The 26227-nt window shown below is 36.9% G+C and overlaps 1 protein-coding gene across 10 annotated transcripts in view; it reads left to right on the top strand.

Moving 5' to 3' along the window:
- The window catches only part of SLC35B3 (solute carrier family 35 member B3), a 35964-nt gene extending 10396 nt beyond the window's left edge, over positions 1-25568 (top strand). For 2 of the 10 annotated variants that reach the window (XM_039525042.1, XM_039525043.1), the window contains exons 3-13: positions 1707-1828; positions 4048-4202; positions 6775-6882; positions 7778-7821; positions 11374-11423; positions 12871-12968; positions 16025-16083; positions 17544-17636; positions 18046-18157; positions 23219-23288; positions 24547-25568. In XM_039525042.1, the coding sequence (XP_039380976.1) occupies positions 1707-1828; positions 4048-4202; positions 6775-6882; positions 7778-7821; positions 11374-11423; positions 12871-12968; positions 16025-16083; positions 17544-17636; positions 18046-18157; positions 23219-23288; positions 24547-24697 (1062 nt within the window). In that variant the 3' untranslated portion in view covers positions 24698-25568. The other 8 variants (XR_005594170.1, XR_005594172.1, XR_005594171.1 and 5 more) reach the window with 8 other exon arrangements.
- Positions 25569-26227: the final 659 nt, after the last annotated feature.

The raw sequence follows: 26227 nt of genomic DNA, 5'->3' as shown, positions 1-26227 counted from the left end.
TTTGAGTGCATGACTTTGCGTCTTTAATGTAAACATTTTTATGTGATTTTTTTTTAAAGTTTTTACAAAAACAAATTGAAAAAACAAAAGTTACATTGTATGGGATCATAATGACCTCCACAAGGGTCAACATCAGGGTTGAAACCTTTAGGTCTACAGTATGGACTTCTGCCACTTCAGCTAACTATTACTAGACTCTTATCCTTTCTGCACATTCACTAGAGTGGGATGAGATGCATGCTATGCCAGTGGGCTTCACGGCTGTTTTCTGGACAGCAGAGGAATTTTATGACTTCTGTATCCTGGGTTTTGTTCCAGCTTCTGTAGATGAATGTTCTCTAGTGGTTACATACCTTTCTGCTCTTGTCCTTCATCTGCCAACCTGACTCCAGGGAGGAGGGTCTTTTGTTTGTTAAATCTCCTTCCTCTGAAGCATCAGGAATGGCCATAGCTGGAGATAGGACATTGGGCAAGCTGAAACTGGGCTCTGAGGTGACACCAACCCTTCTCTCTTAAGTGTTTGCCTGGCTGGTTCTTGTTCATATGCTCAGGGTCTCACTGGTTGCCATATGTCGGGTTGGAAAGGAATTTTTCCCCAGGTCAGATTGGCAGTGACCTTAGGGGTCTCTTGCTGTCCCCTGCAGTGTGGGGGTTTGGGTTACTTGCCAGGATTATCTCCTATATCTTACTTCATTTCCCTGCCATTATGGGGGGCTCAAGTATTTGTGCTCCCTTGTCCCTCCTGTTTTCTGCCTGTGGCAGATAATAGTCTAGTGTTTTATAGGCTATATACTTTGGTCTCATTTCAGTTGTGGGATTTAGTATGCGGGTGCTGGAGATGGTGTAGGTGGCCTCTGATATACTCTAGGTCAGACAGATGATCTGGTGGTCCCTCCTGGCCCTAAACTCTGACTGTATATTTTTAATTCCTGCTCCAAAGTGTGGAGGTGTTAGAGCTTTTCACCAAAATAATAGTTTTGGGGTTTTTTAAACACTGGCAAAACATTTTCCCCAACCTTATGCTCAGAGATGATAGGAAAACTTTTGCTGAAACTTAAACAGTCTGAGGCAACACCTGACATGGAAAGTTGCAGCCCAAATAGTTAAATTTGGCAAAGTTATTAGTAATTGAAAACAGGGTCTTATAATGGAAGGTATCAGTCTTAACTATCAGTCTTGCTGCCAGCTCTTGCTAAAATGGATGCATCTGCATAATTCTTTCGACAGTATGTATGTTTTTCCATAACATATGACTCTCTTGTTTTAAATGTCTGTAGATTCCTAAGAAATTAGAATTACCATTTAAAAGACAAATTTACTAAGTTAATGTTAACAATGTGTACTTAATCTTTTATGAGTCATTTGAGAGTGCTGTCTAGAAACAGTCAAATACTGAGTAAAATGAATTGAAAACCAAGTTAAAAGCAGCCATGAAGCTCTCTCTAATTTGAGATGAATGTTTATGGGCCAAATGCCAATCACTGATGAATCACTTTAATTCAGTGGAATGACACCAGCAATAAATGTGGCCCTCTTTTTTCAGTCTTTAAATGCTGCCTCACCAATAGTTGGAAGTTATGTATACTGCATGTCCTCTCTACTTATTGCTTTGTAACTTAAAAGCATGCATATTCACACTGAGAAAATAGGTCTGCTAATTAAGTTTTATTTAACAGTTAGTATGTGTGTGGTTTTTGTTTTTATAGGAACTGATATTTTCAGTGGAGGGTTTTAAGCCCTTTGGTTGGTACCTTACTTTAGTGCAATTTGGATTTTATTCCATTTTTGGACTAATAGAACTGCAGCTTATTCAGGATAAAAGGAGACGGTATGTATTTTTAAGTAATGTATCCTTTAACACATTTAAGTTATGCTAAGTTAGAAAGTTTTGATGAGGCAATCAGTTTGATAAATCTGACTTCCATAATTTGTGTATGAATATTTGCTGTTATTTCACAGATAATTGAGCAGATTTGTATGGATAGTGATAAGATAAAATGTAGTATGATTTGAAGAGTGGATTTGCAATTTAAGATATACATCACTATTTGTTTTCAACCATATACTCGTGTCCTTCGTTCCTATTTATTATGCCTGATTTCTGTTGTAATAGTGAAATGGAACACAAGCACCAGTGGTTGACTAAAAAATACACACACACACTCTCACGTTGAAAAGTTTTATTAATTCTTAATGCTTTTTTAGGAACCTTTTAAATTGACACTCCCATGTTAATGAATATCAGGATATGATGCTACATATTTGAGTGTACAGGTTAATATACTATGTTGTTGTGCTTATATATTTATTTCAGAGGTTGCAGAACAAGTACATTAGTATTATATTGTATGTACTATACTATGTAAGCAAAAGGCTAGTGTTTCAGGTTTAGGTCTTGATGCTGCAAAAAAGAACTGTAAGTAGTCCTATTGAAGTCAGTGGGAGAACACACAATGCTTAAAGCTAAGCAGATGCGTAAGTCTCTATGGGATCAGGACCTTAGGAACTTTGAGGTTGGTTGGAGATGCAGCTGTTTAGGCCAGCCCCTTTCATTTAGCTTACCTTTAATTTTTTTTCATTGTACTTTTCATTTTTTTTCAGATGCACATTACACAAATTTCCAATAATTTATTAAATATGATTTATGGAAGCATTGATAGTGACTCCATAGTTAGTTATGTTGAAATTTGCACTTAAAACAGAACTGAAATCTGTTTCGCAATTTTCTGACTGAACTGTCTCCCCAAATTTGGCGCGTGTACACACACACACACACCCCTCAGAACAGTCCACTTTTTTACTTTTAAAATTAAACAGGAGTTATTTTCCTCCCCAATTCTTCCCACGAATAGTGATCCTCAGCTGAGATCCTATAAAAATTTTTGTTCACGGTACACTTTTCAGTTAAACATGCATTATATTTTAAATGCTGACATTCTAAATTAGAGGTATTTCTAAAATGAAGTCAGATTTATCAGGTTACACAGAACTGTTAATTTGTTACACTTATTTTTAAAGAGAGAATAATATCTTTGACAAAAAAAGTAACCACCTGTAAAAACTGGTAGAATGTCCGTATAACTATGGTACAGAATATATTGTGAATAAGGCAAGAGTTCCAGCAAGACTACTCCTTATTCACTGCTCCCCTTTACTGAATTTTTTGTATGCAGCTAAGTTAGCTGCATGTGTATGTGCAGCATGGCCTTTAGGTGCTCACTTCAAATTTAGTGCTGTAATGGTTTAAAATGTGCATGTACAAAGTGTAATTGTCAGCAGGTGATAACGCACCAGATCAAAAGCAGTATTCACCACAATATTCAAAGTTCTCAATACTTCTCAGTTAGGGTATTTCAAGGCCAAATCTCAACTTTCTGTCTTCATCCATTTCTTCAGAGTTATTAAAATGCACCAGAATTACTTTAGAAACAGGGTATGTATTTTTTCCCCATTTTCTGCACACACAGAAATGAGAGAGCTTTTTGTTTAAACTTCACAAAGAAATTCATAAAACAGATTTCAAAAAGTTACAAACAACTAAAAATGGAGGTGGTTGGTAGAAGAATTGTTACACAGTCATGAGAGAAAGGTAGTTAAAGAACAAACAGATTCAGGAGACATGATATTGTTCCCAGCTTCCAGTGTGTTCTTTTATAAGTCACTTAACTCCCCATTCCCCCCCGATACAGACTAACACGGCTGCTACTCTTAACCCCTTTGTGACTATTTCTTTTCTGTGAAATAGGGATAATTCCTGAGAGGCTGTGTTAAGTCCTTTAACAGTTGTGATATGCTTTGTAATCTTTAAATAGAAGGCACTATAGAAGACTAAACATTATTCATTAGACCCAGTTGAAAATATGGAAAACTTCAACAGTTTTTATAGTAATTGTTAATTTCAGTGAAGAGATGAAATTTTAGTGAAAGTTTGACCCATTTTTCAACCAGTTCTATTATTAGTGTATCCTTTCTTCCAGTATGAAAGTATCACCTATTAAAAATACAATATGCTCATAATACCAAGATTCATACATTTATATTTTGCAGAATCCCAGGCAAGACCTACATGATAATAGCGTTTCTAACTGTAGGGACTATGGGTTTATCAAATACCTCCCTAGGATATCTGAATTATCCTACTCAAGTCATCTTTAAGTGCTGTAAACTGATTCCTGTTATGATAGGAGGAGTCTTTATACAAGGTATGCACTGTTCTTACTATTAAATGGTTTTTCTTATTAGAAGATAACCACATAAGGGCCAAATCCTGTATTCCATTGACTTTACCCAAAACTTCCATTAGAGCTGGGCAGGAAACAGTTTTCCTGTCCAGGGGGGAATGCCCATAAAATATGGCTTGGATCAAAATGGTTTATTTCAATATCGACCTTTTTAAACAAAATATTTTACTATAAATTAACTTAAATTTCTAAACAATGTAATTTTGAACCCAAAAACAGAACTACTCATGTTGAAAATGTCTAAATAGGATATTTTGACAAATTTCAAAAATCTTTTGGAATGGGAAATTTGTGAAAAGAGACCTTTTCCTGCAGAAAGTTTCGGTTTCAACAAATCAACAATTTTGACTCAAAAAAAAAAAATGAAATTCCCAACCAACTCTGGTTTGGGTTGCTCAGAGAATACAGGATTAGCCTCTAAAATTGTATTTAATGCTATGATATACCAGAAGAGGTTCTGGATGATGAATCTGACTGAAGCTCATAACTCTGAGCATGTAAATAAAATACACAGCATATTTCAATATTTTAATAATCCTCATAATATAGAATGAAAAATTCTCACTTGTATCTGTAGATTTGTTGCTACTCAAAGTTAGTAAGGGTACATCTGTACAGCAAGCCTGAGTCAACAGATTCAGGCTTACACTATGGTACTTTAAAACAACTGTGTAGATGTTGTGGCTCAGGCTCTGAAGGCTAGGCGGGAGGTTTCTGCACAACTATTTTTAGTGCTGTTATTCAAACCCAAATCTGTTGACTCGGGCCCTGACATTTGCTGGCACTCACAGTGTAGATGTACCCTAAGATTCTCCACATGGCAAAGGATTACAGAACTGTACCCAGAATGTAATATTCTTATTACTGTAGTTCTGTCTTGTAGTTACTGTGGAACATTTACACTTTTCAGTATTGAGACTGAAGCAATAATAATAAAAAACAGTTTTTAAAGAAAAACATCAAATATGCAAATTTATACTAAAAAGTAAATATTGTATGTGCAATTAACAGCTCAGGTCTGTCGCACGATTAAATCTTGTCATTTAAATTTGGAGCTTTCAGGTCTCTGTAGGTAATGTTTTTATAATGCCTTTGGATTATATAGTGCTAGGTTCTTGAAAGCTGAGAACATAGTTTAAAATGTAGGGTTTAAACAATTTTTTTTCTGGCAGCTTACATGGTACACATAGCCCCTTGGGAAGGAATGGAATATGTTATTCAAATGCTATTCTCAGGACCCCCAAAAATAGAGATGGCTGCATTGCTAAGTTCTAGAGCAACAGTTCCCAAATCATAGACTCATAGAATATCAGGATTGGAAGAGACCTCAGGAGGTCATCTAGTCCAACCCCCTGCTCAAAGCAGGACCAACCCCAACTAAATTATCCCAGCCAAGGCTTTGTCAAGCCGGGCCTTAAAAACCTCTAAGGGTGGAGATTCCTCCACCTCCCTAGGTAACCCATTCCAGTGCTTCACCACCCTCCTAGTGAAATAGTGTTTGAGCCTTTGCTGGTGCTCTACAGATAGCTGTCTGACCAGATGGTACTGGCTCTCCTTTTTTCCCCTCTGTGATATTAGATTAAAGATAACTAAAATACATCTGTAAATCTATTTTTCCATGTAAGTAATTGTTGTATAGTAACTCCTCACTTAACGTTGTAGTTATGGTCCTGAAAAATGCAACTTTAAGCAAAACGATGTTAAGCGAATCCAATTTCCCCGTAAGAATTAATGTAAATTGGGGGAGGGATTAGGTTCCAGGGAATTTTTTTTTGCCAGACAAAAGGCATTATGTACATTTTAAACAAGTAATTTAATACAGGTATTAAACAGGCTGGCAGCCCCCTCCCCCCAGAGCCTCCTGCCTCAGCGCCTTCCCCCTGCTCCCCCCGCCTCCTGCGGCATTCAGGCGGCAGGGAAGGGAGGGGGAGCCTGTGTGCCACATCCTTGCTCCTCCCCCTCCCCCCAGCCTCCTGAACGCCGCAAACCAGCTGATTGCCGCTGGCAGGAGGCGGGGGGAGCAGGCGGGAGGCGCTGTGGGGGGCATAGGGGAGCTGTTTTGGGGGCTGCCCGCTGTGGACAAAGCAGACGGCCAAACGACATTATAGCGGAGCATTGCACAACTTTAAACAAGCATGTTCTGTAATGGAGCAGGGACATAAGACATAAGCAGGGACTAACGTTAAGTGAGAGGACGTTAAGTGGGGAGTTACTGTAGTTGCCAAAGAGATGTGTAATCACTTTAGGGGAGGAGATGTGGCCTGTGCCATTGTGAATGGTAACAGCTATTGCCCACCAGATTTCTCAGTGGAGATGTGGTATGTACTATGAAAATGTTTGAGAACTGCTGTCAGAGAGAGTTGCAGCCAGGGCTTCTACTCAGATATTGGGAGGGAGAACATTGGTTCCATGTTTTGGTGGCATACTGAATGGGAATTTTTCTCCTTTGTCTGCCATTCCTCCCTAAATAAAGGGGAGTTAAAATTAAGACTATTACATGGCGTTATTTTTTTTTGTTTGTATTTTTGTATAGGAAAACGTTATAATATTGCAGATGTGTCTGCTGCAATGTGTATGAGTCTTGGCCTAATATGGTTTACTTTAGCTGACAGCACAATCGCACCAAATTTCAACTTGACAGGTAAAGAAGCATTTTACTTTATGGTTTAATAATTCTTATTTTGCCTAGAATGAGCATTGCATACAAGTGGGAGCCTTTGTTGGTAGATTTTGTTATATCGTTTTACCAGCAGCACTACAGCTATAATAGAAGAGAGACTATCATTCTAAGCCTTAGTTCTCAAGCACTTAAAACTTCCCCAGATATTACTGTTGGATCTGAAATCTCTGGTGGATCTCAGTACAGAAGTAAATATATCTTGAGAAGTTTGATAAAACTCCATTTGACCAGTTTTGAAATACTTTAAATAGAATAAAAAGTGGGTTTTGTTAACTATCAGACTTACTTCTTGCAGCTGGTAACTGAAACTTTTTTCTTTACCTCACCTTTGCTATAGATTTAGTCCTCAGTGAGAACTAGTGTTCTTGACATAAAATTTCTTCATGTAAGTTAGAAATAGCAGAAGATATTTTAACTGGTATGATACTTCATAAATTCCTATCTAAAATTAAAAGGAAAAAAATCACATATGCATTCATTTTTGTATAAAGTAGCGAAATCAAAAGGAACTTTCATTGGACTACCAAAAAGCACAGCAGGTCTAACCTTGGGACTAACTTCAAGTTTCTGCCTCTTTCCCCTGAGGTACTAGAACTGTCCACAAAAATCAGTTTTTTAAAATCAAGACAAATTTGCTTATTTTCATTAAGTTCTTATTCAAAAAAGGCTTAACCATTTTTGCACTGACACTCAAACTGGAAAATTTCACCCTGAAAGTTTGGCAAAAAGTTATAAGTGACTGAAAAAGGCTCTTTAAATGGAAACAGTCAACTTTAATTCAGTGCTTCAGCTACAATATCTCAAATATATGTATTTGAATAAGCAATCATTTCAGTTTGCACCTGGTGTATTACAGGGCTTCAAACTTTGATATCAGCATTACCAATCTCCAACAGAAAGGTAGGGCCTCTTCAGATTCTATCTTCAAGTGGATGGCACTATAGACTTGGATATCCATCATCATTAAAATCCCTTGAGTCCAGCAAGTCTGTCAGCCTTTCTGTTACTCTCCATGCTGCTACCTTAAAACTGCACATGCTTTCTAGAAAGTACAGCTCTGAAAAGCATACCTCACAGTGGAACTTCACATATGTTCTCAGGATTATGTAAACACACTGCTTCATATTTTACTAATTTAACTATTACATTAAAACAGTTCTAGTGCAAGATTGTTTGGTGTTACACATAGTTAATGCCCACATCATGAAATTTCAAGTTGTTTCATGCAGTAACCATGAATTATGTGCTATATAATAAGGCATTGGAGTTAATGTAATAGTAACATGTATGTACAATGTAGAAATTTAGGGCTGTCCATTTTTGAAGCTGTTTTTATTTCAGGAGATTCAGATGAGACATAGTAATTGTTTGACAGTTCATTGTGGAACCTTCATTCATACCAGCATTGGTTGATCCCAAAACAAAATGATCCCTTTTTTAGGGAAGAAACCTTATCTTTTCAGAAACATTATCCATCTAGTGTTGAGCAGTGCTCAAAAAGTAATGATTTATGATGATGTCTGAACTCAGATGGTTATTTAGTCTTGTCATAGTTTTGCTATGTTGGCTTTATAATGTGTGTCACTTTAGTGGTATTACAACTGGAAAAAAATGACTTGCTACCTATCTAAATTATAGGATCTACTGTATACATCTACATAGCGGAACAAGAGACAAAATGTGTAGTTGAACAAAGAGACATGTTTTGGGTACAATATGTGGGTATGTTCTTTTTGGCACCCACCAAATAAGTATATCCCAGGAAACACACATCTAGACATATGTTCTTACGGAAGTTTTAATGGTTAAAAGCTATTTTTAAATGGCATTCTTTAAAATCAGATTTTAAAATGTCAAATTTTTATTTTTGAATTTGTGTGAAAATCTCTGTTTACAAACCGAAGGACTGAGGACCCTGTTGGTCCTAACACCTTCAGTAATTTGATGTAAATACATCTTCTGTATGTAGTCCTTGAGTATTGTCAATATAGGACGACAAACAGCACTTCTCTTTTCCTTTTTAAGGCATTTAGGACCCATTTCAACCAAAGATCTATCTTGACACACACAATACAAAAGGATAAAGAAAGGCAAGTTTGAAGGGCTAGGGCACAGGACTGGGGCTCAAAAAAGAGTCTTCTTTCAGAAGACTGGGTCTGAGTTCTTCCCTGCTTTGCTATTTACCTGCTATGTAAGTTAAGCAAGTTACCTCTCTGCACCTTCCTCCCACCCTGTATCTGTCCAGGTCATAGAATCTAGTGTGAAGTAGGGTTTCTGCAGTTTAGAAGCTGGATATTTTATTTTATTAGCTGAATGATGGAGGTAGGAGGCAGCTTAGTATATTTCCTAAAAAGTGGGCTTACTTTTGACATTACACCAGTATAAATCAAGAGTAACTCCACTGAAGCCAGTGGAATTAACCTAAGAATTTTCTCACTATGTAATTTGATGTACCCTGTCCTTGAATAATTGTATGTAATTATTTTTCCTCTGTAAAGGGACAGCAAACTGAAGAAAAGCACCATAAAGGTGCCTCTGTGAAACAGACTATATATTGACATTTGAAATGTATGCAGAGTGAAAAGAAAAGTGAACTATAGACTTAAGTCTCTTGAGGCTTTCAAAACATGTTAACTTTTTACTCTGCAGTGAAACTTTAAAATGACAAATTCCTAAGAATTCATTTGTCTTATGACATCACCTAGTTGCTAGTCACTAAATAATAGTGTCACATTACCTCCTGGTGGTTTATAGTAATGCACTTGTTAGAAGCATTTACACACAAACTAGTATGATTCTGGCTGGAGCTTTTTTTTTTTTTTTTAAAAACACATTCATGATTTAATCAAAATTCTTTAAACGTGCGCACTGTCAAGGGCAAATCTATTTACATGTCATAGTCTTGCCTAAGGAAGCAAAACTATGCTGAGAGGTTAAACGGAACAAGTAATCTTTGCTGTCTGATATGAACGTTACAAACATAAAACCTGAGTGGATTTAAAGCATCAGCTGGATGAACAATTTTGCCCATATTGTGCCATCAGAATTTTTTATATTAGATTTAAGGCTCTTTAATAGCAGTGGAATCCAGGATAAGCATTGCTGTGCAAAAGCAGCAAATAGACTTAATGAAACATACCCCCTCAGTGTTCCATTCGTGTACTAAAGATGTTAGCAAAGGAAACGGATGTTGACTTTTGCCAATGCAGTCTTGTACCAAGAAAGGAAATAAATTTTAAAAGTAGAATTGATATTTAGGGCTCAGTAATGGCTCTTGGCATTGTCTGACTGAGTAGTGCTTGGAAGTATCATGCCTTTTAAAGGCCTAATCTCTAGAGTGACTGGCTGGGAGGATGCATGGAAGAGGCACATCATGATACATCTGTGCAATCAGGGGCAGCTCTATGTATTTTGCCACCCCAGGCACGGCAGTCAGGTGGCTTTCGGCGGCACGCCTGCGGGAGGTCCACTGGTAACGCAGATTTGGCGGCATGCCTGCAGGAGGTCCACCGGTCCCGTGCCTTCGGCGTACCCGCCACCGAATTTCCGCCGAAGTCGCAGGACCGGAAGACCTCCTGCAGGCATGCTGCCGAAGGCCACCCCCCAGCGACCAGCAGGCCACCCCCCATGGCTTGCCGCCCCAGGCATGTGCTTGGTGTGCTGGTGCCTGGAGCCGCCCCTGTGTGCAACAGAAACTCTTCCTCCTCTGGCCACTCTGCTGGCAGTACTATCCATCCAATCTCCAGTGATGGGAACCTTATCCTGGTTGGTCTCTGCATGGAAGGAATATGGGATAAACATTTCCTGCGCACACATCCCCTCAAGCCTGCATCTGCAGCAGGAGACACAGTTTAGCCCATAGCTTGCTTAATGTTACAGTAATTGTGTTTGGCTGAGTAACTTTAGTGTGTTCTGCTGATCACCTGCAGTGTGGACTTTTAAAATACATTATAAAGTATTCGAATTGGGAGATAATTTTGTTAGTTATTCATTAACTTTAAATAACCCGTTTTGGAAGAGTGTGTGTTTTTTCTTAAATGCAAGGTGTGTGGTTTAGAAACTTTGCATGGATTAAAACTTTGCACTATCTTAACATAGCAAAGAATTTTCTTTTATTTTTTGTGTGTGCGCAAAATTTCCCCTCCCCCCCCCCAAAAAAAAAACTGAAGTACAAAGGAAATGGTCCATTTGATTCAAATTGTGTGTGCCCTGCTGTGTCTTAAGGTTTTGGACCAGGTTCAGATCTTACTGTTTACCGTCATTGCTTTCAGTTATTGCTGATTTATATTAATGTAAAGTGAGATCAAAACACCTTTATGGTGTTCGGGGTTTTTTTAAGAAAACTTTTTTCAGATTCTGTCAGTAGTATGGATTGGACTTTTGTGCCTTTAAATAAAACTGTTGAATTATGAGATTAAACTGGCTAATGTGCACTATCATCTTATTTTATAGTGGTCCTCCCATATTGGCATTGTAATGGCTTCAAGCTACAGACTGATAAAGTATGTGAATAAGTATAGTTTAAAAGTCATATAATGGGTAGTGATGTAAAAATGTAGGAAATATGACCGACTCAAAACTTCCTTGACCAGATACTATGTGCTCCTCTCGCTAAGGGAGAAAGAAGTGGTTTTTATTTTTAAAAAACCAAAAACAAAACAAAAACCATAAGTTACAAACATACTAATGAAGTCCCGTAGGGCCTGTTTTTCCATCAATGTATTTCACTCAGGCATCAGATGTTTCTTCAGGCTTATTACTCCTGTTCTGGCTTCTGCTGCTAATTATAAAGAAGTTTTTTTCGCATATACAATGCCATTGTTGTAACAGTGCCCCTAGATACCTGATTAAATAGATTATAGATTCATCTCCTTCTGCTTGCTTCCTGGTGGTTAGAAAATGGCAAAGGCCTAAAATTGTAGCATGGAGGCAACTTTATAACTGAATTTTTAAGGAAATTAGGAACTTAAAAAGTTTTCCAATTCAAACAGTCCCAAGGATCAATAATTTTTCTGATAGGAAAAGTTTATTCCTTCCTTAAAGTATTTGTACTGGTCCAACAAAATGTCTACCAGTGAAATATGAAATCTTAAGTAATGTCATGCTGATCAACCTGCTTGTTTCCTGTTTTTGTCCTCATCATTCAATTATGATGGTCATGGTATAAGAAACAATAGAAAATAGACATTACTAACTATTGACATCTTGTGTGCTGCTAGTTAATTTAATGTTATACTTTTATGAAAGCAGGGATTCCATCATGTTTTCATACAATATCCAGCATTAATCCTAACTCTTGGAATGTCAGAGATATTGGTTGGTAAAATAGTGAAAGAATCAAAGTTTGGAAATTAGTTGACTTGTGAAGGATAAAGAATTATTGATTTTTGTTATTGTTAAGCTCATACCATTACCTGCCATGCAGTGAGTTTGTTGTGGCCAAGTAGTGCAGCATATACATAAACACACACATTCATCTTGTACCTGAACAACACATAGGCAAATAAAGTAAGTTCAGAAAACTGAAAACCTTTCACTGTGAATCCTCTTGCTTTTGTTGTTTTGTCAGTATTTCCATGTTTTTCCTTTTTTGTGTGTTTATTAAATATACTGGACATTGCTTTTTCTTTTCTTTCCAACAGGACATACTATATTTTACATGAATAATATTCAGATTCAATTTGATCTGAAAGTTTAATCATTATTACTTATTTGTAATGCATGAGAGCCCAGATGCCTATATCAGGGTTTGCTGCCCTGTGGTGCTGGTCTGTGTAAAATAAGACAATTCCTGCCTTCCAAAATTTATGGTCTAAACCAGTATAAGCAAAGTGAAAATTGTTTGAGTTAGCCTCTTACACTACACTTATCACTATAGGGTGAGTGTAGAATGGCATTTGTCTTATTAATTAATACTGTTTGTTTTTTCCCTTTTTCTTTTCTTTGAAGGTGTGGTCCTTATATCCCTTGCTCTCTGTGCAGATGCAGTTATAGGAAATGTGCAGGAAAAAGCTATGAAGTTACACAATGGTTCCAATTCAGAAATGGTAAATACCTGACTCTTTAATCTAGTGTTCTGTCACGCAGACCAGTGGCTCTCAACTTTCCCAGACTACTGTACTCCTTTCAGAAGTCTGATTTGTCTTGTTTATCTCCCAAGTTTCACCGCACTTAAAAACTACTTGCTTACAAAATGTGAGATAAAAATACAAAGGCGTCTCAGCACACTATTACTGAAAAATCGCTTACTTTCCCTTTTTTACCATATAATTATAATATAAATCAATTGGAATATAAATATTGCACTTATACACTGAAATGTATTATATAGATCAGTGTAAACAAATTGTATGAAATTTTAGTTTGTATTGACTTCGCTAGTGCTTTTTATGTAGCCTGTTGTAAAACTAGGCAGCTATCTAGATGAGTTGATGTACCCCCAGGAGTACACTTACACCTGGTTGAGAACCACTGACATAGACTATACCAATACATACGGAGTTGGGATTTTCTCCTATTTTTAAGAGATATTCTACGTAAGTCAGGATATACTGATTATGTAATGGCAAACCAAAACTCCTTAATCTGTTTATCATGCATATAAAAAGAAAGTGCTTGTGCTGCTCTACTCACTTTTTACCTTCAAAGGTACACATTTGTGTACATTATTAAATGAAACAAGTTTTGAAGTTGCAATAATTCTATCCTATTTTTGTCTAATATTTGTATAGACAGGAAGCATATCCTTTGTTTATGTATCCTTCCTGTATAACTGAAATCAATAGTTTGAATTATTTTGTCCATTCATTTCAATGTTTTTAAAAATCTCATTCAGCACCTAAGTACCTTTAAAAATCTGGCCATTAGCGACCATCCATATTATAGTGCTGTAGATATACCTAAGAAAAACACAACTGTGGGACTAGTAGCATAATAGTGAAATCTGAAATTGTATTGGCAAATTACATTTATGGGGGGAGCAAGTAGATAGGTGAGATCAAACCCCAAAAAACACTAGGCAGTGAGTTGACACTATTGCATAATTGCCCCAAATAATATGGAAAAGCAGTCCAACATTTGATGTTTGTATCGCATATATACACATGCAGTTTGTAACACCTGCTGTAGTCAGTTTGGTCCAGAGCTGCTAAAAACTGACAGAATGCTAATGGACTTAACATTGTAATTGATTTTTAAAAAAAATCCAGAACTTTGAATTAAACTACCTTTTCCATAAACAGTGTAAAAAAACAGACTAAACATCAAAAGTGACAGACCACAAAGGTACTGCAAAAAGAACAGGAGTACTTGTGGCACCTTAGAGGCGAACAAATTTATTTGAGCATAAGCTTTCGTGGGCTACAGCCCACTTCATGCTCAAATAAATTTGTTCGTTTCTAAGGTGCCACAAGTACTCCTGTTCTTTTTGCGGATACAGACTAACACGGCTGCTACTCTGAAACCAATCATAGAATACCAGGGTTAGAAGAAACCTGTCACAAAGGTACTGACACCCTTTTTATTTAAAAACAAAAAAACAAAAAAAAACCCTTCTGAAATGGAGTTAATTTTCTAAAGAGCAGCGACAAAATCTTCAGACTGACTTGACAAATGTTATTCAGTCCCAAAAAGATACAAACTGTGATGCACAAAGCTTAGAATAAAAGAACCAGGAGATGCGGCTGAAAAGTTTTAAATGATTGGAGAACTCTGAACTTTGGTAAAACTTACATTATATACAGATATCAATAGAAGCACATCCATTAAAACTTTACCTCATCAGAGTTTGGTAGTCTATCCTCAGTACAGAACAGAGGCACTGTGACTAACCCCATTAGAAATTACTTTAGAAAATAATCAGAGCTTGAAAATTAAATGCCTTTATAATAATGAGCAGTATGGGATTTTGAAATTCATATGAAGCCCAGAAGCTCTTCATCGCTTTTTGAAGCAGTAATCAGCTCTTTTTAAAATCCTTGTCCTCCTAAGTGCCAACAAGATTTGAGGAAAGTATGATTCTCAATACAAAACATTGATAAAGATTAAATAATTTTACCATTTTATACACTTCCTGTCTTATTGCTACATAGGAAGACCATAGCAGAAAGGGGGAAACAAAATCACCAGGGATATGAACAAGTTCTACCAAGTGAAAGAATCTGCAGCTAATCAAAACAACAAATGTCTAGTACTAGTGAAGTGAAAGTGTGAAGTGACTTCAATGCCCGTGAGCTCAAAAAAAGAGTTGATGTTCGTTGGCAGTAAATACACATTAATAGCCAAACCATTAATCTGTAAGTCAAATTGAAAATGTTAATTAAATATGGTTCTGAGAACTCTGGTAGGCTTTCTTCCCTTAGTGGAATTAATAAAATGTTCATAGTAGACAACAAGGCCAGAGTAAATGGACACTTTTTTTTGGAGTTAACCTCATAAAAAAAAATTGCTGTTGCTGCATTTTATTCAAACTGATCATTAAAATTTTGTGACTTTGGCATTGTAATTAGTATACTTATCGGTTTCCTGCAATAGCATATTGCCGTACATATTTTATAAAGCAAAACCTTTTTTCTTCAATTACATTTGTTTTTTCAAATTGTATTCAGTGAAGATAATGATGCCTATAGTTAAGATTCCCTAATACTTTGTCATAGGAGCAGTGGCAGAAGGGTGTAATTACTAGAGCACACTCCCCTACAAAATCTGGAATAGAACCTATTATTCCATAGTCTCCACATTGTTTTGCTGTCTAACAAATAGCTGTGAAACCCACTAGCAAAATATATGTCTATAGATGCTTGTAGTGGCAGGTCCACATACAAAATAACAGCCTTCATTAGCTACAGTGGTAGAGGATTGTGCTGATGTCTTACTGTGGGGAAGGGGTCAATATGGTTGTACATGCTGATGAAATTTGTTTTTCTAATGTGTTAAGTTTTTAAAGAATTTAGGATGAGGCATCCAAAAAAGATGTTAAAAGAACATTAAGGTTGCAAAGTCAAGTACTCAAAAATTAGGAAATACAAGATTTAAGTTTACCTGACCCCTTTGTACATATACATTATAATAAAATCTTTTTGATTGCATATTGTTTTTTCCACAGGACATCTGCCTTGTTCTATGCACACACTGGATGATGCTTTGGGAATTGTTCGAGATTGTGTAATGTATGAATTTGTTGTCTGTAGGACCTTTGCCTCATTCATTGAGGAAGTTGGAAAGTGTTTAGTGAGTGAAGCGGGGGATTATTGAGGGAGGAGAAAGGATTGTCTCATGGTCAAGGCAGATTAAGGCTGCCCTGGAGAATTGGATTCTGTCCCTGCATCTGTCACCTGGTGGGCAGGGGCGTGGTAGGACAGGGAAGAAGCCGGCTCCAGGTTGAGAATATGAATGCTGACAGTTCCTACCTGCTCCTTGGTACCTATCCAGGGCACCACAGCCCCTCCAGTTCGTGCTGTTGCCTCTGCCCTCCCACACATACATGAGTTTATTGAAATATTTCCATTGTGGAGATGGTAACCCTCCCACTGCCAGTTCCACCACATAGTTCCTACATGATGCTGGGCAAGTTTCTTAAACCAAACTATTCACAAGTGGCCACTAATTGTGTGTCACATGTTTTCTCGATGCCCAGCAGGAGACATGTAGGGCCAGCTCTGAAGGAGTGTTTGAGCTCTCACAACTGTAATAGAAGTAGGAGCTGTGTTATAAATGCATAAAATATTAAGTACTCTGAAAAAATCAGGATCTTGGTGTCTGAAATCCATCTCCCAAAATTAGTGGACACTTCTGATAATTTTGGTCTTTAGTCTCTGTCTCTCATTTCCTGATCTGGACAATGGGGGTTGGGGGGAATGCCATCTCATCTCATAGGGGTGTTGTGAAGATAACTCATTAATGTCAGTAAATAACCGAGATACTATGAGATTATAGTAGAAAAGCCCATGAGGAAATTAATTCTGTATTCAGTGCAGTGTTCGGATGATGTGCAGTGAATACAAAGTGCTACATACCAAATGGTGAAGACAAAAAGAAATGTTAGTGATCACTGTCTGTCCTTCTCACTGAATGAGGCATGGGTTCTGTGGAAAAAATAGTATGTTGTCATGTAAATTAAAGACTGTCATGATGAACATGCTCAGGCGGACTGAATTAAGGTTGCACAGGCAACCTTAATTCTGGCATTTCCAAATTTATGAATGCTTGGCTTTGCTAACAATGTAGTTTTGTTTATGTAATTTATAAGTGTATTTACTTGGAGTTTTGTAAATTAAAAATGGTTAAACAACTGCATGTATTTATAATTGTTCAAAGTTTTACTTAAGCAATGAAATCCTGAATTCGAAGTATCTGCTTTGTCTTTTAGGTCTGGCCTGAGGATATTAGTAACTGACTTCCTGCATATGAGAGATTTTATTTTGTGTGAGGTAGTGGTAAAATGGAAGATCGTGATCCTGTTACCCACTCTCACTTTTCATATATTTACTTAAATACTAATGTTTGAGGATGTTATGTGCTGCATTTTTGAGTATATTAACACAGCCACATATTGGAAAGCATTTAATTTCCTACTTTAATTGTTTAGTAGGACTAGCTAATATTTTTATTTTTAACTGTTCCAGGTTCTGTATTCCTATTCAATAGGTTTTGTGTACATTTTATTGGGATTGACGTGCACTAGCGGATTAAGTCCTGCAGTAACATTTTGTTCAAAGGTAAACACTGATTAATCTCATTTTAAAATAAAAATGTTTAAATAGTTTTCTGTGTACTGAGGACTCCTCACTGTAAAGATTATTGTTAATATAGTGTGACAAGTCTTGCTGTTCTCTTAACATTACCTGTCCTCCTGATCAGAAAGTTAACTTGTCCAACTTGCAAATTAATCCTTTTTTTAGTCCTTGATCAATAAAGTAGCTGAATTTTAAAAAGTGCCATAGCTGAGTTCATAATCTTATTTTTCCATTATTTAATGAAAATTAAATAAGAACCTTTGCATGAATGCATTGTTGAACAGCTTATTATTGCTCACGCAGTTGATTAAAGTCTATCATTTTATTTCATTTTGCAACACCTAAGGGTTTGTTTTGCATTGTCCTAACAGGTTTTTTGTTGTTGTTGCAGCATCCAGTTCAGACTTATGGTTATGCATTCTTTTTTTCCCTGACTGGATATTTTGGAATATCCTTTGTTCTAGCGTTGATTAAAATCTTCGGTGCCCTTCTAGCTGTAACAGGTATGAACAAATTACATATTTAGTATATTAATATAAAAACAATCTACTCCTACTTTCCCATTTAGGACAAAGCTTGTGAGAATTGTTCTTGCTCTCTCTTGCTTCTACTCTGTGAGCTGATTTACCTGAGTTCATGTAGCATGACTTCTCTGTTGCAGTATATTTGGAAACCAAGGTTCTTTCTAACCCAGTGCCTTCACCTAGAAGGGCTTTGTGCACAAATATATGAACACCAGGAACCCTGCTAGATACATAAACAATACACTTGACAGATCTGTGGAATCAGAAATACACACCAAAATATAAGCAAAAAGGTAAGACTTATTTGGGACAGGGAGGAAAAAAAGTGTTAAAATAAAATGGGGCACAGATGTGCAAAAGGCAGTATCATGCTTTCCAGACATAAAATCACAGCCTCTGAGAAATTCCAGGAAGGCTTTCTACATAAATTCTCAATAGATTTATGTAGTGCACTCTGTTTAAGGCCTTGAACCTGCAGACATTTATAATTAGATGCTGTTAAGGCAATAGTAGATGTACATTGCAGGTTTGGTGGAAAAAAACAAAATCAAGGAGAGCAAATTGTATTTTCAACCCCTGAAATCTTGCTTGGTCATCTGACTAGGATAACAAGATATGTTGAATTGTACACGTCAGGACTTAGATCAGAGATTCAGGGCATCTTATCCTATCTAACTTTTATTATATTAGCTTTGATTTGTAGCTTTTTTTATAAATACAAAATAAGGGCTGGTCCTGTGCTCTAGGCACCCTTAACAGCCATTAAAAATACCATCTATAAATATAATTCCAACAGTCCATCTCCTTCATTCAGAAGTTTAAACAACAAGCAGTCAGGTAGAAGCAAAAGTCAGAATATTCTTCCCTCCCCACAACACCAACTCAACTTTCAACCTTCACCAGTTCCATCTTACTACATCCACCACAAAAGCCTATGAAAACAGTTGGGCTTTGTAGCATGCCCTGCTAGTCAACAGATAAAAGCTATTTTAAACCAAGGGAGTGTGTGAATTCCAAAGCTGAATACCCTGCCACTGTTCACTCTCTTCCAAACCAAGGAAGTTGCTATTTGATTTCTTAGTAGCAGATGGAAATCTTACTGTATATTTAGAATGCAACCTGTGTTAGAATCATAGACTATCAGGGTTGGAAGGGACCTCAGGAGGTCATCTAGTCCAACCCCCTGCTCAAAGCAGGACCAATCCCCAGACAGATTTTTACCCCACTTCCCTAAATGGCCCCCTCAAGGATTGAACTCACAACCCTAAGTTTAGCAGGCCAATGCTCAAACCACTGAGCTATTTCCTCCCCCCCAACAACACCTTCTATCAAAGATGCAAATAAATTCTGTCTAGTCTTGCAGATGGTTTGCCCAACCTTGTAGTGTTACTCCCATCTTGTTCCAGATAGAAAATGGAGCATATATAAGGACTACCAATGCTTAGTATGGCACATGCCTGCACCAGGTACATCAGAAGACATAGTTATACTGTGCTGTGTCATCAATATACTGAAAGTACTTAAGCAATTACTAATGCTTCTAAGAGGAACATACATGCAAAGAACAAGAGAGGTGACAAGATGGAGTCCTGTGGGACTCAAGAAGGGAGTGTCCTAAGGAAAGAAGATAGCCAGTACTATTCTCTGGGAATGCTCCACAAGAAAGAAAGAAAGTCACCCTAGGGCCCCCTTGTCCTGTCGGGGTACAAAGGCACAACATCTTATGATCTGTAGCATCAACAGTATTAATCAGTAGTATTGATAGTATCATCTATAGATGGCATGGACACTTGACTTCCACTCATTGGCAGGAGAAGATATACTAGCACACCCATGCAGTCTGTATCCATACGCAGGTCAGTACCCAAATTGACGAGTATCAAGGGGATCTGTGGCAATGAGACATCCATGACCTAGATAGAAATTCCAGTCTCTCAGCTGCTGATTTCATTTCAAGTAATATATCAAGAATATGCCCAGCTACATATGCTGAGTAGTCAACCATCTAGGATAGTTGTGTGGTGAGCATGAAAATCTTGAGCCAGCTCAGAAGATTTGCCATCTACATAAATATTGAAGTTACTAAGCCCTTAATGCCACAGCAGCAAGGAATCTTACCTGCTTATGCATAAACTTTGCAGGGGAACAGGGTGATGTGCACACTAAAAATAGTTCAGTCTTAACTCAGGAACCAACTTAGGGAATGTGCTAGCAATGAATTTTTTTCTTCCCCTTGCTCAGAGAAGAGGAACTGCAGTTTAAAGTAATGAAAAATTATCAGTGCTAAACAGATCCTATATGAAACACTGGACACCAATACTTTTTCCAACAGGGAAATATTAATTTATTCCAGTGATTTTCAACCTGTGGTCCACAGAGTATGTTTAAGATTTCCAAAGGGGTCCTCACCTGCATTTGAAATTTTTTTAGGGGTCTGCAAATGAAAAAAAGAGTGAAAACCACTGATTTAGTCTATTAATTTTTTGTCTCCCTAACATACTTAAGGGAAGATGATTCCACTGTCAGGAGTAGTATATTTACTTATCAATAATTTGTTTAAGCTTTACATTGTTTCTAAAATCAAATGTATTACCAGAATGGCAAGTATGACAAACCATGATTTAGGGATTATCTGTACTAATTTACTGTGGTTTACATCTGTGTTCACTCAGTCATCATCATGGAGCTGGTCATAATATTTTAGCACATAGTGTTACTTTAATGTAGTAAAACTAGCTACAGCAAAATTACATCTCTAAGTGAACATTATTAATGTGTGCAATCATAGAAGCTGGTTGCATATCAAGGTTGTCTCTGGTTTTGAATGGGAAGGAGGAGAAAGGACCTTATTAAGGTGTCTCGAAATGACTTTATCAAGTTGTCTCCAACACAAGAAGTCAGGAGAGATTCAGGGTTTTTTCTTTCTATATCCCTATTTCCAAAATCCTTTTTAAATTAATGCTCCTTGTCATAGTCGACTATGACACAGTCATACCCAGAGCTGTTTAAAACAAGGGAAATGTTAGACTTAGAGAGGGTAAAATTTCATTTGGATATATTTCACAGGACTAAATTGTGTCCCTGATCCTCCTGTAGTTCATAGAGATGTAATAACTGTGTGTCAAAAATGGGTCAGGCTCATTTCTTCCTTAGGTTACCCCTTTTTATAAATACAAACATCAGTCCCAAGGGATTGGTGGGGGGGGTGGGAGAGCAGGAGGTTGCCAGGGAACTTCTTTCTTCCCTTCCCTCTGCCCCAAAAGCTGGTTTCTGTAAGGTAATGTTCTTCATTTACCATAGTGGAAGGGAGAATATGGACAGTTTTGACCTAAAATATTAATTGTCTAATTTATTATAAAGCATTTTCATCAAGTTTGCCACTGTCGTAGTTTGAGTTTTGCTTTTTTAACCAAGTTCACCGTATGCATTCATTTCAAATGAGCACAGATGAGAAGAGTTGTTTCATGCCTTGAAACAGTTTTTAAAGAGTGTATTTTACTATGTTAAAGAATGCTGTGGAATAGTAAAACCTTCCCAGGAATTCGTGTGCCTGACCTTGACAGTGTTAGCACTCTAGCCCTTTCTGCTTTGCCTGTAGCAATGGGGAAATGTTTACCATGCCTTGGAAGAGCATCACATTCATTACTGCCCCCCAACTACTCCCATACTGAGCAAGAGAGGAAAAAGAATTTAATGAAAATTGTATTTCTATTAGCAGAATGAGAAATTATCAGACTTAATTGGAAAAAAGAGAAAGCACTTAATTTAGAAGGAAATGGTTACATAAATATTTTAATTAATAACTGATTTGGTGAAAGAACAGAAATAATAGTACTTAGAAAAATTCGTGTAATTTAACCATTTTTAAATTATTCATCTAAATGCCTTTCTAATTAAAACTCAATTTTCTTTTTTATTCCCTTCATTTTTCACTTAATTGAAAATGATTTTATTTGATATGCATAAACGTCTTAAAATGTAAAGATAATTACTAAAAAAAGTTGAGATCAGGTAAAGATAAAGCAAAGGTACAAGAGAATACTTCTGCCCATGTTAATCCTAGTTTTAAGAGAACACTTGTGGAAAAATTTAAGATTCACCTGACCATCTATGAGTGTTATTGTTGAGTAGTTTCATATTTGACTACTATATAAATAGTTATGCAGTCAGAACATGACCATGTAGACCAGATAATTCATATGATATTTTAATGCAATTTATGGAAGTTGTGGTTAATTTTGGCATAATCCAGCAGGTTATAACTTTACCTAAATCTGTTAATTGGATTATGTCCTCATAAACTACAATTCAGATTTTCTTTAGTGATGAGATCGCAGGTAGGCAGAGATTAGAGAAATAGTACGTGGCCTTCTGAAATCCATTGTCACGTTCAGTGTCCTGACCAGAGTTATTTCTCTGTACTGAGGCCTGCTGTAATGTAAATAAGACTTTAAATATCTTCAAAAAAAAGTTAAGATGCAAATACCTATGCCCTTCAAAATAAAACCAAAAGCAAGGATCTATGTCGGTAGATTCTGACCAAAATAAAGTAAGATTGTAATAGTAAGTGTTACAGTATATCTAAATCTTATTAACATGTTTAAACTCCTCATTTTGTTTTAAAAATGTACATAATCTAGTTCACAATTTCTACTGGCAACGGTTTCAAAGATGGTTTATCACATTCCCGTGGTACCCGTGATCTGGTGAGAATAAAGTGAGCATTGGGATAAATGAATCTGGTTACTTTGGGAGTGTCTGTACTAGCAATATCTTTACTGGCTTTGCTACATCGATGCAAACCTCACTGTGGATGTGGTGCACCAGTTTCAAACCAGGAGAAGTCACACCCCCCAGTGCAAACCCTATTTGACACTGGTCAAGTCATCTACCAGTTTGCACCGGTGAAACTTACCACTACAAATATCCCTGCTATAGATAGGCCCTTAATTACCTAGTTTATTAATATCTCCTAATAACCGCTTTAGTTGGATTATAACTAGATCTAAATTAGAGTTAACCATTGTTTTTCTTCTGCAGTAACAACAGGAAGAAAAGCAATGACCATTGTGCTTTCTTTTTTGTTCTTTGCAAAGCCATTCACATTCCAGTAAGTATCTAATTGTCCTTTTATGGCTTGTGTATTTCATAAAATCAGGTTCTTGATCACTGAAATTGAACAACATTTTGATGGTTAACTGGTAATGTTTGAGTAAGATTTTCTTCTAATTTTCTGCTACAAATGTTTGAAAGTTGATGTAAATATTGACTGGTTTGTTGATAGTTATGCCAGAGAGAATAATTTCATTTTTTCTCAAAAAAATTAGAGGACAAATCCATTGTACGTATTGGGGGTGGGCGGAAGATGGTTTTGTTTTTGTTTTTTGTTGGGTTTTTTTAGGGGCGGGATTTGGTAGTCTAAGAAAATCTTATGTAACATCTCGCATTTACTTGTTAATTATCTGCTTGGGGGCTTACTCTGTAGAGAAAACTTAGGCTAAAGAACTGTACTCTTTCCAATAAAATGAGGTAGTTTTCTCCTTGTATAGGGATCAACTTTGAAATCTTACCCAATATACTTTTTTATAACTAACCTTCTGTTATCGTGACCATTAACTTGTAAGTTTGTTGGCAATATTGACATAGCTTTTTATTAAGGGTTTTAGAATACTTTCCAAAGGATTTACATTGATAAATAAGGCTAAATGATTTACATCAAGTCTAATTACTTCTGGATTGAAACAAAATAGCATTTAACTTTATTGCCATTGTACTTTGTAACAAGTTGTATTGGAGGAATGTAAGCAAAGCAAAGAATGCCCAAAATATTTACATGTAATTTAGTCCCTCTGAAAAAGGTGACGTCTTTATTAAAAACAAAACAAAAAAAACCCCACAAAGCCTGATGGTAAACAAACAACTTTGATGAGTGGAACAAAAAAAAAAAAAAAGGTGCTGAAATCAGGCAATCCAAGGTAATGATGGAGAAAAGAGCTCTATGTAGGAGCAGTAGTCATAAAATATAGCTCCTGTAAACATGGGAATGTACTGCGGATTGAGGGTATTTTATTCATATAGCTAAGAACCATTACAATTAATTATAGCTTAGTATATGTGGACAGGTTATGTCAAATAAATTTCCTTCTCCAGCCTACTTACCTAAGAGGAAGGAGAGAGGATAATAAAAGTTAAAGATCTAAGCTAATAGCTTGGCTGGGTCCTACCACTTGCTTCTCTCTCACTGGAGACCATATTTTAGATTGTCAACTTCTGGAGGCAGAGACTTTATTTGTCTTGTATAATGTGAGGCACATCATTGGCACATTACAGATAATACTATGATTATTTTCCTCTTTTCCCCCCTTTAGGTACGTGTGGTCAGGTTTATTAGTTGTCCTGGGTATATTTCTGAATGTTTACAGTAAGAATATGGATAAAATCAAGCTGCCTTCGCTACGAGGTCTTTGGAACAAAACTGTGGAAGAAAGAAAGACAAGGACGTTGTCACAAACTGTGTAGACGGTGGTTTTATGCCATGTCTTGAATCTGACTTATTTTATTGGAACAGTCTTCAACTGGTTCACTTTCCACAGGGAACATTATTAAAACCAAAGGAGCTGAAGGCATATTGTCTGCTTGCAGATGATTTGACATGAACAGTTTTATGTGAGCCTTCTCTTCAGAGCACTTGAATTCGTCATAGGTGTTATATACCATTGTCAGAAGGCATTATCAAGCCAATGAAGGAAAGCAACTCCTGGCAGACTGCTGAAAAACTATGCTCCAAATGGGGGGACAGTAGAATATTAATTTGGGCATTTTTATCATATCAGATGTGGCTGATTTGAGATGAGTGGTTGTTTGTTTTTATTGTTGGGTGGGGATTATTTAAAAGTAATACTGTATTAACACTTAATGGAAGCTAATCAGTTACTGATTGACCAAATTGAAATTTTAAAGTTGGAAGAGAGAGAATAAGGTATGTCAGGATTTTTCATTTTAAATAAAAATTCAGTTTAAGTTCTTGATGAGATTCTCAACATTGTACATTTGTTAATATAATTGGCATTTCTGTTGAAATCAAAATCTGATTAATGTTTTAAATTTGAGATTGAAAGAATCATGATTTTTTTCCATTTTTCCCCCGTCATCCAGCTTTTAAAAATTATTAAAAAGTGCACATAGACATTGCTGTTAAACCCAATGTGGAAAAAAAAAAAAAGTACCAAGATCTGTGTCTGCTTGCAATACTATCTCACCAACAGAGGAGTTGTTTGCTGCTTACTATACTGGTATAAAACAGTGAGTGTAAGTTCTCTAACAGCACACAGGTTAATATATTAAACATTATTTCTCTTTACTGTCCTCAAATTAAAGCTTTAACTCCAAACATGAGTGGATGGCAATGAGATTTTTCTTCCAGTAGACAGAGTGCACACACAGGGTCTTATTGATCAGGAGGTGTGGGTAAATGAGAGACACAGGGATGGATTCAAGGGGCAAGCGACAAACTTAACTAACACCCCCCCTACCCATTGCTATCTGCCCATCCTCTCTCTGATGGCAGGTATTTAATTGGGACCAGAGTGGAGTTAAAAGGATCCCACCATAAAACCAATAATTCATCTCACTTCTGAATCCTCTCACCCCTCTTCCTCCCTCCCACACCCACCCTCCCCCAGCAAAGACTTCAGGTCTCTCTTTGTCCTTACAGCAAAAGGTTCTTACCAGTCATACGTTGCAATAAGCTAAAAAGTCCTTCTAACATTAAAATTCCTATTCTTATTCCTTTTATGCTGGAGTGTGCCTCCACAAAGCTGTGAGAGGCAAAAAAAAACCTCTGGACCCCACCGATTCGGCCCAACAGGAAAAATTCCTTCCTGATCTCCAAAACAGGTGATGTGTTAGGCCAGGGGTCTCAAACACACAGCCCGGAGTTATTTCCTGCGGCCTGCCATAGGCGCCAACTCCACCAGCAGCCAAGCTCCCCTTCCCTTCCATCCCCCGCCCCCAGCACACCACGTCCCCCACTCCTCCGCCTACCTCCCA

The sequence above is a fragment of the Mauremys reevesii genome, linkage group 2 (genome assembly GCF_016161935.1).
Source record: "Mauremys reevesii isolate NIE-2019 linkage group 2, ASM1616193v1, whole genome shotgun sequence".
In the NCBI taxonomy this organism is placed as follows: domain Eukaryota; kingdom Metazoa; phylum Chordata; order Testudines; family Geoemydidae; genus Mauremys; species Mauremys reevesii.
Note: the sequence above shows the minus strand (reverse complement) of the source record. Positions and strands in the feature narration are given on the sequence as shown.